General features: G+C 39.1%; 1 protein-coding gene across 3 annotated transcripts in view; it reads left to right on the forward strand.

Moving 5' to 3' along the window:
- The window catches only part of REEP3 (receptor accessory protein 3), a 96,157-nt gene extending 89,716 nt beyond the window's left edge, over positions 1–6,441 (forward strand). For all 3 annotated transcript variants that reach the window (XM_070563585.1, XM_070563592.1, XM_070563578.1), the window contains 2 exons: positions 2,072–2,217; positions 2,921–6,441. In XM_070563585.1, the coding sequence (XP_070419686.1) occupies positions 2,072–2,217; positions 2,921–2,977 (203 nt within the window). In that variant the 3' untranslated portion in view covers positions 2,978–6,441. The remainder of the gene's footprint in view (positions 1–2,071; positions 2,218–2,920) is intronic.
- Positions 6,442–18,032: the final 11,591 nt, after the last annotated feature.

Below are 18,032 nucleotides of genomic sequence, written 5' to 3' on the forward strand. Positions count from 1 at the left end.
ATTTTCCCCAGTTATAGAAGTAATATAATTTTTTTAAATAAAAATTTGGCAATTTAAAAAAAAGGAAAAATTAAGAAATTTAAAATCACCTAAAAGCCCACTTCCAAGAGATATAATGGTTTCATTTTTATGTTTTGCCTTTGTTTGTTTTTATATGTACATTTTTTTTTCCACTTAATATTGCGTCAGGAGCATTTTCCCAGGACTGCTGACCCCATCCCCTCCCCTGGCCACACTGGCCTCCTCACAGTTCTTCCAGGCAGTCATGCTCCCCGCTGCTGTAGTGCCTTTGCACATGCTGTCTCTTATACCTAGAACACACTTCCTTGGCCTGCTGCAGGAAAACAAAGGATCTCAGCCTAAATAATGACTGATTCTACTTCCAAATCCTTCCTAATTTCTATCCTAGAAGTCTGGCAGCATAAAACTGTACTTGCTTAATATACAAGGAGTCCTTTCCTTGCCCCTCTTAAGCCTGGAAAACCTGATACTTTTTTCTCACCTAAAGATTTAGGTTTTTAATGCTCCTTATCTTTATTAAAGGAGAATTTGAACCTTGTAACCTCACCCTTGTCCTTATAACCTACCTAGTGCTCTGGTTGCCTTAGACTTCTCTTGCTCCATCCAAGTAGTGGTTCTCAAAGTGTGGGCCTGGACCAGTACCATAAGCATCACCTGGGAACTTGTTAGAAATGTAGATTCTCAGCTTTGCCCCAGGCCCAGCAATCTGTGTAGTAATAAGTTCTCCATATAACTATAATATGTGCTAATAAGTTTGTGCTAATAAACTCTAATAAGTTTGAGAACCACTTCTTCAGGAGTGAGAGCATTCTTATCCCTGAATCACAGCCTTAGGTGCTCTCAGACTTCCTAACAATAACCAGCTGACTGCCTGAATGTTGTAATACAGTAGTCCCCCCTTATCCACAATTGCGGTTACCGGAAGCAGATGATCCTCCTTCTGACGTATCATCAGAGGGTCAGTAGTAGCCTAGCTATGTCACAATGCCTATGTCTCTTCATCTCATCATGTAGGCATTTTATCATCTCACATCCTCACAATAAGAAAGATGAGTACAGTACAATAAGATATTTTGAGAAAGACCACATTCACGTAACTTTTTATTACAGTATATTGTTATAATTGTTCTACTTTATTATTAGTTGTTATTAATCTCTTACTATGCCTAATTTATAAGTTAAACTTTATCACAGGTCTGTATGCATAGGAAAAAACATTATATATAGGGTTTGGTACTATCCACCATTTCAGGCATCCACTGGGGACCTTGGATTGTATCCTCCAAGGATGGGGGGGACTACTGTATTGGCCAATGTTAAGTCTTTGTAGCTACACAAAGCAGCCTGTTAGCACACCCACACAACCTCTAACTGACCTCCTGATGCTGGCTATTTTCTTTGACTAACATCTGTCATCATAGCTTGTGATATTTCTAATTACTGTAGCCTTTCTGGCTGGGTTTTATTTCAGCAGCTGCAACAGTGTTGGTTTAACATCTCCATCACCTGCCCCCAATGAACTTATCATGCCCAAAGTTGTAGCCCCTTTGGGTCTTATATGACTCCTTAAGTTCACCCTATCATTCCTAATCGTGACAAAAGATTTGACACATTGCAGGGGGCGGGGCGGGGGGAGTGCTTATTCTTAATTAAAGTCAAAAGTACAAATGAAAGACTAAAACACAAGTTCTCAGGTTGTTTAGAATTCATGAAAAGGAGAAAGGACAGAAAGAGACTTTTCACTATTTATAGTCTTTGATTTTTGAACAAGGTAAAATGTGTTACCTACTCAAAAATAAATTATTTTTAGTTATTCTGAAAAATACATAGTAAAAATAGGAAGGGTCAGAGAAAACTTCCTGGAATAAATGAGTTAAGAACTTCATCTAGAATAGTGCCAGGGGCCCAGATTAATGATGAAGGGCAGGGAGCACATTCCAGATGAGAAAGGAAGAGGAGTAATCAGGCAAATACAAACCATGCAGAGTGAAGAGGCAGCGCTGACTGGTATCCTTTGACCAAAATATGCTGGTTTTGACAATTCATTTAGGTTATGGAATTCCACTGAGAGACGGAGATGAGAAAACAGATGAGGAAGCGGATGGGCCATATTCAGATGATGAGATGGTGGCACACAAAGGGCTTCGAAGATCGCAAAGCATGAAATCTGTGAAAACCGTGAGAGGCCGCAAAGAGGTTAGTCAACTATAGAGTTGTTTTCCTGTAATTAGTATTAAGGGCTCTCCCTGCTGTATTATCATTCAGGATATTAATGATCCGTAAATGAAGGATTGGGATGGTAGAGCATCAGTCATATTTAAAATTCTTTATTCAGATCTGATGTATTAGGATCTCTGGAAATTTAGAAAATAGTAAATTCCTAGTCTTCCACTATAAGTAGAAAGTGGTATTCTCACATAGCAAATCCCATGGTTGTCATGAGTACTCAGTGCCAGCCCTAGGCATAAGCAAAGAAAGCAACTAATGAAATTAACTATATAGTTTCACTTTGAACCAACCCTACATGAGGATTAAACATTAAAAGTTTATCTGTAATAATATATTGTCTTTATGCCCAGAAAGCAGTGGAGGATTCTAGTGAACGGCCTCAGATCATTGTGAGCAATGTTCACTGACATGTACCAAGCGAAGCATAAATAATATCGGTTAATGTTTTTATTTGTTATCAGCCATGATAGTCTACAGCATACATCCAACATAGTACCAACTACATTTTTGAGTATATAAGTAGTGCTGTGTTTTGAGTACACACTTATAGGATAATTGATTCTTTATGTCAGAAAATTTAAGCAATTATTACTACGATTATGAACTTTTAAGTCCTATCTAATTTCAAAAAGTAATCATCCAATTTGTAATAACATGTTTCTCTCTTCAGGTGCGGTATGGGTCACTAAAATATAAAGTGAAGAAGAGACCACAGGTGTATTTTTAGTCATATACACTTCAAGTATCCCAAGACAAATTATGCTAATACATCGACTTTTTTTTCTAACATTATATATTCAGGATTTACACATTAAAATAATTATTTAAATCGTGGCGGTGATAGGGTTTACTTTCATCAATTTAAAGGTTTTACTTCTTTAACAATTACTTCCAAATCTTGACTACTAAAGGTAGTTATGCAAAACATATATGTGTGTGTGTGTGTGTATGTGTGTGTATCAGAAATAATAAAAAATTGTGTTATATGTTTTGAAATTACTCCACAACATTGAGTGCCTGGGATATGAGATGAAACGCAAACCCACAGTATACTTGAAAAAGAGTCTTTTTATGGTTAAGATACATCAGCCTTTGCGGTAATGTATTGTGTTTACCTCCATTTATGTTATATCTGTCACATGAGGATAGTAATTAAATGGGCCTCTGATCCAGCAATGATAGAACAAGGGCATATGTAAGATAAAGTATGTTTTATGTATTCCTGATGTTTTTACTTTTTTAATCCTTTCTAGTTTTTCCACCATCAATGAAAGTTTTCAAAACAAACATTTGAAAACCAGGTATCCACATAGCACTTTTATTCCTGATTAGTTTTGCACACTTGAAAATTGTTTACTTATTTTGCAACTGTACATTTATTTTGTTTTATTGACGCTATCTTTATCGTTAATTGTCATATTCTAACATGTCAAATTTATGCCTTGAATTGCATCATCTCTTTTCCTGTGGGTTTTGTTAAATTTATTTGATTTTAATAATATAAAAATATAGCTAATTTTTCAATTTTAATTATTTCTAATTATCTTTACAGATAAGAAGTTAAATAAACATTAACCAGTTTTCCATAGTTAGCTCTTAAATAGTGGTTGAACTTAGCATGTTCTTAACAACACTGGTTGTATTTTCAGCCTTTAAAAGTAGTAGCTTTTGTGAAATAGTGTTGGAGACCAGTATAGCATTTAGGTCTCTTCTAATTCATGAAATTATCCCAACAGCCAGTCCATTCACAAGCTTGGCACTGATGTGAGCTGCAGATTTATAAATCTGGCATTGACTAGAATCATTTGAACCACTTCGCTTCTGGCGAAGATAATTTCCTGAAGCTAGGTGCCAGTGCAAAATGCAGACATTGTTAATCTTACTTATTAGAAGCTGTAAGAATAGATATTAGAAAATTATTATTTTTTCAATCCAAGATATTTTGAATTACTGAACTTTAAGGGTTTTTTAGGTTGCATTGATAACTATGCATTATGAATTCCAAGCCCATATATTTCTAGTGATGATTTTAGTGAGCAGAAATCAAATTTGACAATTATACTTGTTCAGATAATTTACTGTTCTACTTGTTTGTCCAAAAGAAAAAACGAGAGAGATTTGTGAGCTCTTTGACCTTTCTACTTTTTAAGAAGTGAAGCTGGCTGGCAGTTTATATTTAGGACCTCCTCAGAGTGTTGGCAGAGAACAATGTTTACTGAGGAGGACCCTAATATAATTCATGTATTTCTCTTGAGATATCTTAAGATGTTTTCTAGATTATCTCACATCCTTGATATATAAATTAAGTAAAAAATCATTCAACTTCTTTTCTCCCAAAGTTTAATTCTATGAATATCTTCATCTACTTTACCTTGACTGATTTTTACCCTCGTAGTTTCTGGAAAGACTCTTTGATTTGTGTTCAAAATTCCGGTGAATTCTGATTATAAACTCTTGGAAGAGAGTTTTATTTATATTTCCTAATACTAGACATTAATAGAAATGCTACGCCATACTTGTCTTTCCTACCCGAAGGCAGTGTCATATCAAATTGCCTGACAAGGTCATGTAAGTGACTTTGTATCAAAAACATTACCTGTGGGGGCTGATTTGTACCATTTTATCTTTTTCAAGTCTAATCTCAGTATTAAACCTATTCTTTAATAATGGCAAACTCATATATACTGTTCTAAGTTGGAGGAATTATTTATCCCTCTACACTTCTAGAATCAAAACGTTTAATCAAAGACAACACCAATCCCAAAGAGGTGATGCAAGTCCTTCTGTTTAATTGTATCTCTTCCCACTCATAATGCTTCCCCTGATATATTTCTACTGTTACATCCTTACATATAGCCGATGTCATCTTGCTGTTCTATCATTTCCTTTCTCTCCTTTTCTTACATTGCTTAAATTTTGCGTATTTTCTCTTATGTGTTTTAGCGTGCCCTTTCCTTTGAACTTTGTGTAATAAGCTTATAAATTTTTTTCCTGTTAAGGTGGTGCAGGTCATTTTTTGTTTCTCTGCTTTTACGTGTAGTGCTTTTAAAAGAGGTATATTCATCCCTAGACCACAGTGCCTTGCTTTCCCACCACCACCACTTGGTGAGTGAGCATCAGATGCTGCACAAGCCTATTTAGGGCGCTATTTTGGTAGCTGTTAAAGTTTATCTGGAAATTGTAGCCAGTGTTTTATTTTATTCTATATTCATTCAACTTGTTCATTAATATTAACTATTTCCAGAGTTTGTTTAGAAGTAAGAATTGGTCTGTTCTTTAGTTTACCATATTTTTTTCTGGTATAAAAATGAGGCAGAAATAACCCTTACTGCTAAGTAATTAATTGTGTAAACCCACCTAGGTCCTGCATAAGATTCCCTCCATGCACTTCATTATATGCATGTGGATTTGGCTAGAAAATTATACTGCCAGCACTACTAATTATAAATACTTGACACAGATTGATGGAACAAAATTATTAAAGTGTTTTCAGGGAACTTAATCCATATGTCACCACCAAAGATTTCTACAGTGTTATAAAGTATGTAAATATTCCAAATTTCTATAAAACATTGGTTAGATAAATATGTTTTCTTTCGTTTTTTTGGAATGACACAGTTTGTGCTTCTGGAATGCTTGAAGTTTTGTATTGTTAAAAATAATACAATACTATCTTATATAAAACATCATTAATTTGTATTTTTAATTGGAATGGACTAAATTTTTATTTTGATTTCCTTTTATCAGGAAAATTAAGGCATTAATATGTATTGAAAAGCAATTTCCTGTGTTTTCTCTTGTGTAGGTTGATTCATTTGCAAAGCAATTAGGTAAATTTTGAGAAGAGCATTGTCACTGGTATGCAGTGTGTATTTCTTAGTAAGCATCATTTAAGAGTAGACGTTTCTGAAAGGAAAGTACAGCTTTTTTCTCTAAATGTTTCTTAAGATTTAATCTTCTACTAGTATCCTACAGTTTTAATGTATATTAACTCTTTAAACATTGACCATGAATTAATATTTTCTCTTCTAAACATTTTAAATCTATGTACTTTAATATTAATAGTTAAGAGAAAGCAGTTTTGTAATTTTTTAATCCTTTGTAAAGGCTATCTTTAGGCCTAGAATGGGGGTAATTTTACAAATGTGTTTTTTGAAAACATAATATAAAATAAACTCATTTTATTAGTGACAACTTGTATTTTTTTCTTGCGTCAGAGTACATATGTTGGGTTCCATGAATTGATATTATTTATTATTGATTATGTCTTATTAAATAATAGACAACATATGCATACACTTAATATTACAAATCACAGTGCAAATTATTAAAAGCATGTACATTCTGGAATGCTTATCCATGCAATTACAGAAGAAACACTGAATTGTTAAAGTTGGATGTTAGAAAGGGAAGATAAGAAAAAACAATTAGTACAGAAACCCAGCCATCGATTTGTATTAGTTAGCTGACTCGGACATAAAATATAACACAAAATTCAATTTTATGTACGCTGGAAATGTTCTGGATTTCCATCTGTTTGAAAGTCAGATGTCTGTCTGCCTTACATTTAAGCTTTAGAGAGAAATCCTCTGTTTAAAAAAGTTTCTTTGTGTTACTTCATTATGATATATAAGGTGTGTTAAAGTATTTCCAAATGGAGTTATAGTTTCATTTTTAATAGGAAGTATATCCTTGTGATGATCCAAAGAAGTTAGAAATGAAAATAAAAATTCAAAAGAACACCATGAATATATGAACTGCAGCATTTTTTCAGTGTTTTATTCTCCCTTTCAGTGCTTCAGTGTTCTTGAGAAAGAGATTATGGAGCAAAGATCATGTCAGAAACTGATTCATTGTTCCGTGGAAAACATTCTGCCCTTTTACCTACCCATCAGTATTCCAGCCTTGAAACACTCTCCTTATGGTCTGGTTTTGGTAATGTTTTTTAAATTGCTCTTTATAAGATAATGCTTTGGATTGAAATTTTAAAGCACAAGAATGATAATTGTCTATGAGTGTAGGATACTAAAAGACTGTGCTCAAGAAAACCAGGAAAATCACCATGTTTACTGTTAGTTTGCCTGGCCATCCCAGATTAGGGCCAAGGGGAAGGAGGAAGAGAAAGGAAAGTATGGAGTCTTGGCATTATGTACAAATCAAATTAGCATCAATTGTTTTCATTCAAAAATATTCCTTGAGTGCCTGCTGTGTAGAGTAGCACTATTATGTCTCTGCACAATGCCTATATCCAAGTAAGATAGCATAACAATTAATTGAAGGAAAATAATTCTTGCTTTAAAAAAACAATCACTATCACCAAATGTTTGGATTACTTGAGTATTTATGGTGGGAATTCTTCTAGGTTATTGAATAATTTATTTGGTTTCTCTCAGAGGAGGGTGTTTTGTTTTGTTTTGTTTTGTTTTAACCCTTGGTTCCCATCTTTCCCTTACCTCTTAGATGCAATACAATAGTAAATCCTTTTGGCTTTCTCCAAAATGTAGCCTGAATTTGACCATTAAAAACTCCCCTCCCCTCCAACTTCCCTTTAAATCATCATCATCTCTCACCTGGAGTACTCAGGGCATAATTTTTGTTTAAGGCAGAATTTCTTTGAAACCTTATTACATTTTTTGTAGCCTTGCAGAATTTTCAAGGTGACTTTTAACCTTGAGTCCCATGGAACTGTCACAGTTTATCTTTTCAACTGGTACCTTTGGGAAATACAAAAAGAGAGAAGGTTGTAAAGAGAGAACGGAGGTGAAGAATAGGAGCAGAAGGATTTGCACGTTAGCCATGGAAGAGAAGCTTTTCTCTTCCAAGCATTTTTAATGCTGAAATTTGGAAAGGGTGAGTGAGACGAGTTGATAAAGCCAGATTAGAGTATCTGGCCGAATTATAATGTGTTTTACCTGATGCTATCTCAAAGCATTGGGAAGGAATTTGGGATATATGTGGAGATTTTCCACCTTGGGAATGTTAGGCCTAATTTAAATTACTCTATATTTGAGTGCTACAGTAGATTATGGTGGTACCCGGAGTGAACAGTAGGTAGCTGTATTAGACAGAGTTCTCCAGAGAAATGGAACCAATAGGATGTGTATGTGTGGAAAGAGATTTATTTTAAGGAATTGGCTCCGCAGTTGTGGAGGCTGATGAGTCATAAATCTGTGGGGCAGGACCACTGACTGGAGACCAAGGGAAGTCTTGACGTTGCAGCTCCTGTCTGAAGATTCTGCAGGTAGAGCTCCCCCTGAAGGCCTTAACTAACTGGATGAGGCCCACCCACATTAGGAGGGGTAATGTGCTTTACTCAAGTCTACTGATTTAAATCTCATCTAAAGAATACCTTAACAGTACCCTCTAGACTAATGTTTCACCAAGTGTCTCAGTTCAGTGGCCTACCTAACTGACACATAAAATTAACTATCACAGTATTCTTAAAATTAAGTTCCAAAAGAAACTCTATTTACCTTGAAATATAAAGTTGTTGGACTAATTCATTATGTAGAAATTACAAGTCTTGGATTTTATTAGTTTATCTCATAAAGAAAGGGAATGTTGCAGCATGTGGTTTATTTGGAAAAGGAAGAATTGTACCTTAAAGGCTTACGATGCCCCTTGTATTCAGTTGTGATAACTAACATTTGTATATCAGTTTGTTTTCACACTTTGGGAAGAGGTATCGTCCCTAGTTTACAGATAGAGAAACCAAGACTCAGTAGTGACCAATGCAGGACCCAACCACAATAACTGTGGCTTCAGACTCCAGTGTTGTTAATTCCATTATACTTGGTTATCTTGGTGATCACAGGATATTTAAACAGCTAACATAGAAATGATTCTTACCTTATATGTATTATACAAAAGTTTCAGAAGATGTTGTCAGAATCTTATCCGAAGATTAAATGGAGTGAAGTTTTTGAGTCATTTGAAGTTAATAATAGATTTGGCTCTTAGAGTAGCTTTGGTAAGGAGAGAAAGGATGCTTTTAAAATAATAGGAGGAGCCGGCCCCGTGGCCGAGTGGTCAAGTTCGCACGCTCCACTTTGGATATCGCTGGTTCGGATCCTGGGCGCGGCCATGGCACCGCTCATCAAGCCATGCTGAGCCGGCATCCCACATGCCACAACTAGAAGGACCTACAACTAAAAATATACAACTATGTACCAAGGGGCTTTGGGGAAAAAAAGGAAAAATAAATTTTTAAAATGAATAGGAAAAATAAAGACAAAATTTACTATCAATTATTGGCTAAGACAAACAGGAAGAGATTTGAAGAGAGGATGTAGCGCAAACGGGAGGAGTATCCTCTCAGGAAGTACTTTCCTTCCTTCCTTGCCTTCCCACCAGTATTTGCGCCTGGCTTCCTCCATTCAAACCACACCTTGTAAACCCTTTTATGTGCTGTGTTCACAACAAGAAGAATTTTCATACATTATTCCATTCTGGATTTTAACTAATAAAACAGACAAAAAGGATCAAATGCCTTTTTAAAGAGGAGATGAACTTTATTCAGCCTTTAAGTTGAAAGCAACTGTAGTTAGGATATATAGCAGGCGACAGTTTCCATATGTTCTAGGAAAGCAGAACTGTATTATTTATAGTTTATAACATGTGTAAAATTAAAGCTTGCAGGGGCCTCCCAGGGAGGTAGTTTAGACAAAGAAGAGATGACTTGGGGAACTCTATTTTGCTATATCCTGAGAAGATGCCTATAAAAAAGCAAAAAATAATTTTTTAAATGTTTAACATTAAGCGATGTACAGTAGAGGTGGTGATCCTTACCTTACAATAACTTAAATTCTAAAATTTGAAGACATTGAAGGCTGAGGAGGGGGGAAAAACTCAGTTTTGTAACCTTAATAGAAAAAAGGGTTTCAGAAAAGCAAGGAGAAATAATTGTCATTAAAGGACATATCTTCCAAAGTGCAAAGTAAAGTTACGTCAGATCTGGTTGATATTTGACCCCACAGTCTCAAAGCACATCAGACTGCAGCGAGTAATAATTGCTTCCTCATTTAGATTAGACAATGAGTTCTCTCTGCAAGCTGCTCTCCTGTAAATAGATTGTAGAGAGTCACTGAAACAAGTTATACTGGGAAGTGGAGTGACCAATTCCTCAAAGTGTGAGAGCAGAGCTATGGTAACCTCCTAAGCCTGGCCTTCATCCTGTTCCTATTTAGGGAATCCGCGGGCAGCCAGCGTGGAGTGCAGTCTGCAGTTAGCCAGCTTTATTGTTTAGACTTGAAGGGGAGGTCATATGCCCTCTTTGACAGAGAGGTTTATGGGCTCTCTCTAATTAGCAGCACCCTCCACCAGACAGACTATTGGCCACCTTCCAAGAACGGGGTTTGGTAGCGGCCACTGATGAAGGAGAAAACAAGGTTATTTACCCTGTGACTGTAATTCTTGGCACAAGTTCTCTCTTTACACTCAGACACGTTTTCCTTTTGTTCCAACTTGCCTTTGGAATTCTAACTAGGGCGGGAAGGGAGGGAAATGCGGCTATATATTTAGTAGGTAACCATATGTTGGCCTCAGATACTTTTTTTTTCTTTTTTTTTTCCCTGCTATTCTAGGGCCGCACGCTTCAAAGAAATCAATTACCAAAAGAAAAAGGAAGAAAGAGAAAATGGCAACATATTCAGAGCGTTGCTTGCAAATGTAAATGCTTGAGCACATGCCTACACACAACCTCAGAAAGGGAAGCTGAATTTGCAACATCCATAAAATAACGACAGTTGTACGTTAGGACACTTAAGCGGTAAAGTGTGATTGGGTTTAGCTATTACTGGAGTGTTAAAAGAGTACCGAGAATATATTTGGCTTGTCCTGTATCGTCGGTTCCGTAGGACGGTGGGTTAAGCTGATACAAACGCGTTTTGGTTGATTTAAACCAGATGCTTCGACTATTTTTGTCCTGTTTGCAGGCGCTGCAGCACTGCAAAAGGCAATGCTGCCCCCCTCGGCCGTCCGCCAACTGCAGGCGCAGGAGCCTTGTCTCCTCAACTGCCTTGGCCATAAAAACCTTTCAAGTCCCCATTATTATTCCAGGCACATTCCAAGGGGGTTGAGTCACTGAGTTCACTTGGCTTTCCTCCCGCCCTGAACTGCCTGTACCAGGTGGAATACGACCTCCAACTTCAAATATGGAATCCATATCCCTTCAGAGAGCGCTTTAGGGCAAGCCCCAAATGCAACCCTACTGTAACTTCTCCCCCACACCTGGGGTTTGCTGGCTGCGCACCCGAAGTCCCACGGCCAAGACTAGGGTCGCATGGTCAAAACATAGGGTTTTTCTTTGGGCCATCCTGTAGAGCTGCTTTATTTTCCCTCCTGGTTGGAGAATCTCCGAAGGCCGGGGCGGGGGCTGGGTTGGAAACTTTTTCTTTTGGCAGTGCGGCCGGGAGCGCTCTGAGGCCAAGGCGGGGAGCCCAGGGGCTGAGGTTCCGCCGGCTTTTAAGTCAACTCAGAGGGAAAACTCCCAGCCCCTCCCGCGCGTCCTCCCAGACTCGCAGGCTGCCAGGCCCGGGGCGGGGGAGCGCGCGCATCTGGCCGCCCAGGAGCCACATCTGGAACGCTAACCCCCGCACCCAGCTGTTCAAGGAGTTGGGGGAGTCCAAAAGCCCGAAGGGCGGGGGTGCTGCGGCTGCGGCTCCTCCCTGCAGCCCAGACAGCCGGGGTCCAGACTCGGGAGACGCCCCGGGCGCGCGAGATCGCCGGCCGAGGGGTTGGGGATTTGGGCTGGGGTGGACCGGGGGCGGGGGTTGGGACTGCCGTCCAGGGGTATTAGAGTGCTGGAGCCGCGATGGGGGTTTGGGGGAGGGGCTGATGGGAGGTCCTGGAAGGCTAGAGACGCCGCTGGGACGAAGGGGCTGTTGGGTGCTGGGCTTGTCAATGCCTCGCCCCGCCCCGTTACCAAGTCAGCCTCACTGCGTGGGATTTTACGACCCAAGTACCCAGGAGGCGGTGAAGGGGGCGGGACAGGCGGGCACGTTTCCTGGGGGGGAGGGGCTCGCTGATCGTGCAAAGGACTGAGGGCAGGGTTACCCTTTTCTCGCCCTCTGCTGCAGCGCCAAGACGCTGCCGTTTCCTCCTCTCCGAGCAACTCTCCTGTGCCTCCCCTGCACCTTCCCAGGACAGCGAGGGGCGTCCTCCGAGACGAGGCGAGCGGGCGAGGGACTCGTGCTCCTCTTCCCCTATCCCTCTCCCCAGCCAGGAGAGGGAGGAGCTACACTTGCCCTCTAGACTTTCTCCAAAACCCAAGCTTGTCGGAGAAGCATGCGGAGCGCGGGCGGGCGCGCCCCTCGGATGGTTGTTTGCGCCCAGGGATTTTGACGTCTTGCTAAGCAACAGTGTTTGCCAAGGAGTCAGGGCTATTTCGAAGAGCCTGCGTCTATTGGATGCTCCGATCTGAACAAATCGTTTCCATTGGTTTAACCAAGGCGAGGACAGACCGTCTTCTTACTTAAAAGTTGTCCTTCATCCAAGTTGTCCTCAGATTTTCATCCAAGGGTGTCATGACACCCCAGGTCGTTGCGCAAATGTTTTGTGACAATTTAGAAAACCAGAGGGGGGAAATAGCCTCAAAGAAAAAAATCACAATCGACAGGAAAGAGATGTTAAAAGATGTTGGTTCTTTATCATCTGACAGCCCAGTATTCACATACGCTCCACCAAAATAAGATAAGTAACTCTATTCACAGCCTTCTTCCACTTACAGGAAGTCTCCCCCAGAATTGTTATTACTATTAATGAGAATCGTCTCTGTGTATCACTAAAATAAAAGTTGTGGACAACAGCACTTGGAAAAGACAGCCCCCAAAGGTCACTCCTTTAGGAGTATGAGTTTTAAAACATCTGTTGAACAAGTAAATAAAATCTGCAACCATCTAGTCACACCTCCAAATCCTTGCCCTGGTAGAGTTTTCAGTCAAATTAGAGGAAATGGGATGAAATGGTAACATACATAGGCTTATGTCATAATGGGACTTTTTTTTAAACATGAATTTAACTTCTGGGTTTCCCATTATAACTACTTCGCAGAGATAACTCTTCTTGAGAAAATTTCACTAGGGTGATGATAATGTATCATGTGTGCAAGAAACATCTCTTTCTTTACCTCCTTTTCCTTTTTCTGCACATCTTCTCCCTTTGCTAATTATACAGGAATCTGATTCATGCAGCTTCTGTCTCAAATGAAAATGTGGGAACTTTTGGAAATATGTTAGAAACACATAAAGTGCAATTCTGAAAACATCAGGGCTGTTGCGTACAGAGGGCAGCTGGTGGAACTTGTGTGTCTTAAATTCTCCAGGCTTACTTTTCTCCACTCTACATGGCTTAGACTAGTTCTTCCTTCCTGCACTAACACTCTTTGGTTTCTAAAGGTTGCTCTGTCCAGATGCTATTTCCTGTGTATACCAGGGCCTTCAGGGAGAAGGGAGGGACTTGGAGAGGCTTTGGCCTTGAGAATGATCATCATTGGGTAATGAGGGAGGGTGATGAAGGAACTCAGAGCCATACTGAACTATAAAGTAAGGTAAAGTACCTCTAACCAGGTAAATGCTAACATATTTCTATGCATTCAGTGGATATATTCATAACATATACATTGATGTATATACTTTGAGGTACATGTATCTTTATTAATAGTATATCTACAGCATAGATTCTATATACACACAGATTGCACTTTTAGTAAGTTTTTCCACCACCTGCAAAAACAAAGGTGGAGTTGTCATCCTCTGGCCTTGACTGTAGTCTGACTTTCCAGCAGAGGAAGGGACTGGAACAGAAGGTGTTCAAGATTCAGGCTGGACATGAGAAGTGTGCCCTCTTGTGGACCTCCTGTCATGTTACCAAGAAAGAGAGGAGGATAGTGGTGGTACTTGTGGTCAGGGCCATAATCCCATTTTACCTCAAGATGTCTCCCATACAATTTTCTCTCATCATCTTCCCTGAGAAATATTTCACGAATAATAATCATACAGCCCCCTGTCCTTCCTATTACCCTAGATTCCTCTCCCTCATATTCCACATTCAATCTATCAGCCACTCCTGTCAGCTCTGATTTATAGATGTGGATATGGATATAGGTATATCGCAAACCTCCACATCTTGTGCCCTCCTACACTAGTCCAAGCATCATCATTTCTTGGCAAACCTACTGAAACAGCCTCCTAATTACTCTCCCTGCTTCCACTCCTTCCCCCTACATTTCATTCTCCACACCGCAGCCAAAGCAGTCCTTTTAAAATATAAGTGAAATGTGCTAACTCTCCTGTTCAAAATCCTCTAGTCGTCTCCACTCACACTTGGAATAAAACCTACGTTCCTAACCAAAGCCCGTATGATTTGGCTCACGTCTAAGTCACTCATCTCATCTTCTATCACTTTGTTCCTTGCTCCTTCCTCTCCAGTCACTGTTCCTCAAAAATGTGAGGCAGACTCCTGCTTCAGGGTCTTTGCACTTGCTCTTTCTCCTGCCTTCCACCTCAGATTTTCCCATGGCTTCCTCTGCTACCTCATTTGGGTCTCTGCCCAAATGGCACCTCAGAGAGGTTCCCTGATCATCCCGTCAAATAGCCATAGCTATTACTTTAATCCTACATGCATATGAATATGTGAAATCAAACTATATTCCCTCAGTGGGGGAGGGGCTGGAGAGAGAGAGAAAACAATGTAAATAGTGTGGGTAATTCTATTTCCCCTTTTACTCAGCAAGAGTATGCACTCAAATAAACAGGAGATGGGAGACATGGATCTTCTCTCTCAGTTACTGTCAGTTCTTCCCTGCTCTTCATAGTCTGATCAATGCACCATGCTGGTTACTGAAAGATACTGATTGAACAGCAAGGCCCTCAACTGCAAGGCAGATGGGAAGTGAGTTTGAATCCTGAATCCACCACACTACTGTGTGACCTTGGGCAAGTTACTTACCATTTTGGTGTCTTCGTTTCCTCATCTGTGAAAGGGGCCAACAATAGTGCTTCCTTAATAGAATTGTTATAAGGATTAAATAGTATTTGTAAAGTTCTTAAAACCGTGCCAGGAATATACTAAGCTATATATCAGTATTTCTCAAGAAAACATCTTTTAACTGTTTGTACTTGATTTTACCCTTTTTCAATGACTCTATAACATAAGACACTGCTCTACTGTGACTGGCACTGGAGTTTTCATTATGGTTTCAGACCAATAACTTTAGTTTTAGCACCAAACACAATAATTGTTTTACAGCTGTTTCTATTTTAGCATTTATGCTTAGCCATAAATTCCATTTAGGCCAAAATATCCCTAACTTTGCAAAAAAGAAATTGTACCTTCAAGGGGTCACTCACTCTATTATTGTTGAACAAAAGATGTGTCTTACTTTTTAGTTCTGTAAGCTTTCCTTGGCCAGCTTTTCTATAACATAATATTGTTATTTGGTAGTTGAGTGTCAGTCAGCTCTACAGAAAAATAAATATCAGTGCTTTTCCTAAACCCGTGTGCCAGATCATCCCTGAACCAGGGGAATCGGGCCAGATAATCTCTGGAAGGCTCTTCAGCTCTGTTATTCTATGGTTTTCATGGAAATTAAAATAGCTCTGAAATGAGAGGTTTGGGACTTGGCTCTGTGTTGACTGTGCCTGGTTGCTCTGTGAATCACGGATGATTGAGATGATTTAAACTCCAGTGTATTATTTGGAACAGATTAGGTTCGCATCAGATTCAACAGGAATAAAACCTGTTTGAACTGCAGGCAGGCTCTTAGCACCTTTCTAGGCGCAACATTTCACCGCTCTTTCCACAGCCTTGATCACTCATTCACACATATCTGCGTCGGAGCCTCTTAAGAAAGGACTGGAAGCATCTCCCGCTAATGTTTGTTAAAATCTCTTTGAGATTATTCTACATATGATACATTAATAAATGTACCTCCTGTAGTCTTTCCCTTAGTTATGGTACCATCATTCATGCATTCATTCAATAAATATTGACTGAGGGCTTAATATGGGCTATGAATTGTGCTAGTGCTGGCCACTTGGTTGTCCAAGTTAGAAACCTAGGAGTCACCTTACATACACCCCTATCCTTTGCTCCCCATATATTAGATCAGCCACCAAACAGGTGCCGATACTACCTTCTAATACCATAACTACCTCTTGAATGTTTGTCCTTCTCTTCACTAAAGGCAGTCTGAGCCCAGCTACTGTAAAAAGCAGAACATGAGGCACCCCATTTAGGAGGCACCAGCCCAGAATGGTGAGAGTGAGGGGACAAAGGGAATGAGGTCAGGGGAGATGTGACTCAGTGAGATGCACTGTCTTACCACCCCAGTTCCTGTTGTGCAATGATACAGCAAATCACTCAGCAGGCATGGGACTTCTCTGGAAGGGTTACAAGGAGGAACTACATTATGGACCAGTCCACAAGAGAGAGGAAGGTGGGGGAGTGTATCTGTCGACATCTCCCCTGGCTCCATTTGCCGTTGGTGAAGGCTTACCCCACAGAGAGCTAAATGCCCCTGAACTTCTGGGTTGTATCATCTGGTCACTTGGTGACTCTCAGGCAGGCAGATCTCACGCCCAAGGTGTGGTTCTTCGTCTAACTTTGAAAGTAGAACAGCAACTTGGCACAAGCAGAGCTCTTACCTAGAGAGAGAGAAGAAGAGGCAGTCAGGGGATCTGAAAAGGTATACAATGTTTGAGTATCAATATAAACAGAGACTTCATAATTTTTCTCTCAGATTCTTGTAACTGCCGACTAAGTGGACTTTGCGCCTCTCACATACTCCCTTCTAATCTAGTCTTTACGCTGTACCTAGCATGATCTTTGCCAGACTCAAAACTTTCCCTAGCTCTCCTTAAACTCTGTAATCAGATCCCAACCTCATACCATAGCATGTCAGGCTCCACAGTCTCCCCTTGCCTCATTTTCAGTCCTCTTACTAAAGAGAATTTTTACCAAGAGAATCAGATGGTCATTCCTCTTAAGCTCCTTGTTAGCATTTATTCATTTATTTTATGACTCAAAAATTAATACACTCATTATAGAAAATTTGGAAAATACAAAAATAAAAAGAGGAAGTAAAAATCACTGAGGAGAAAACTCCTATTAACATTTTGGAGTACATTCTGGTCATAATTTTTCTATGCACATATATGCATTTCTTAAACTCTCAGAGGCATATATTAAGCAAAGATTATACTTCAAGGATTACTGCATTGAAATTTATGTTCAATCAAAAGTACATGTCAAGACCACCCAAATGGTTCAGTTTGATAACATGCACTTTACCACAAGTTTTCATCTCTTTGTTTTATTTCCTTAACTATTACGTAGGTGTGCATTGAAAATATATATTTACATTTCAGAAATATAGCATGTTAAAAAGCCCTCTGTAATCACAATCCTTTCTCAATATATTTCCCTGCTTTATTTTAAATAAAATAGCTTAACAATAAACTTAATAGATAATCTAAAAACCATAAATGCAACTATTAACTTTTGTTCTATTATATTGGAAGAGATAATGTGATGTAATTGTAACAAGTTTCTTTCCATATCATGGCCTAAAACTAGATACAAAATTTACCCTATGTTAAGAGCTTGACAAAAAATTATTCTATGATTCTATGAATACCAATATAGTATTTTTACTCTTTTTATTATCAATTAATTGACATATTAGCATCACAAATTACTATTTTCTCCCAGTCTATCAAGTATGGACTTCCCATTGTAGTTGATAAAATTGCTGTGTGTTAAAAAAAAGTCACATGGTCAAGCCT

Source organism: Equus przewalskii, chromosome 1 (genome assembly GCF_037783145.1).
Source record: "Equus przewalskii isolate Varuska chromosome 1, EquPr2, whole genome shotgun sequence".
NCBI lineage: Eukaryota > Metazoa > Chordata > Mammalia > Perissodactyla > Equidae > Equus > Equus przewalskii.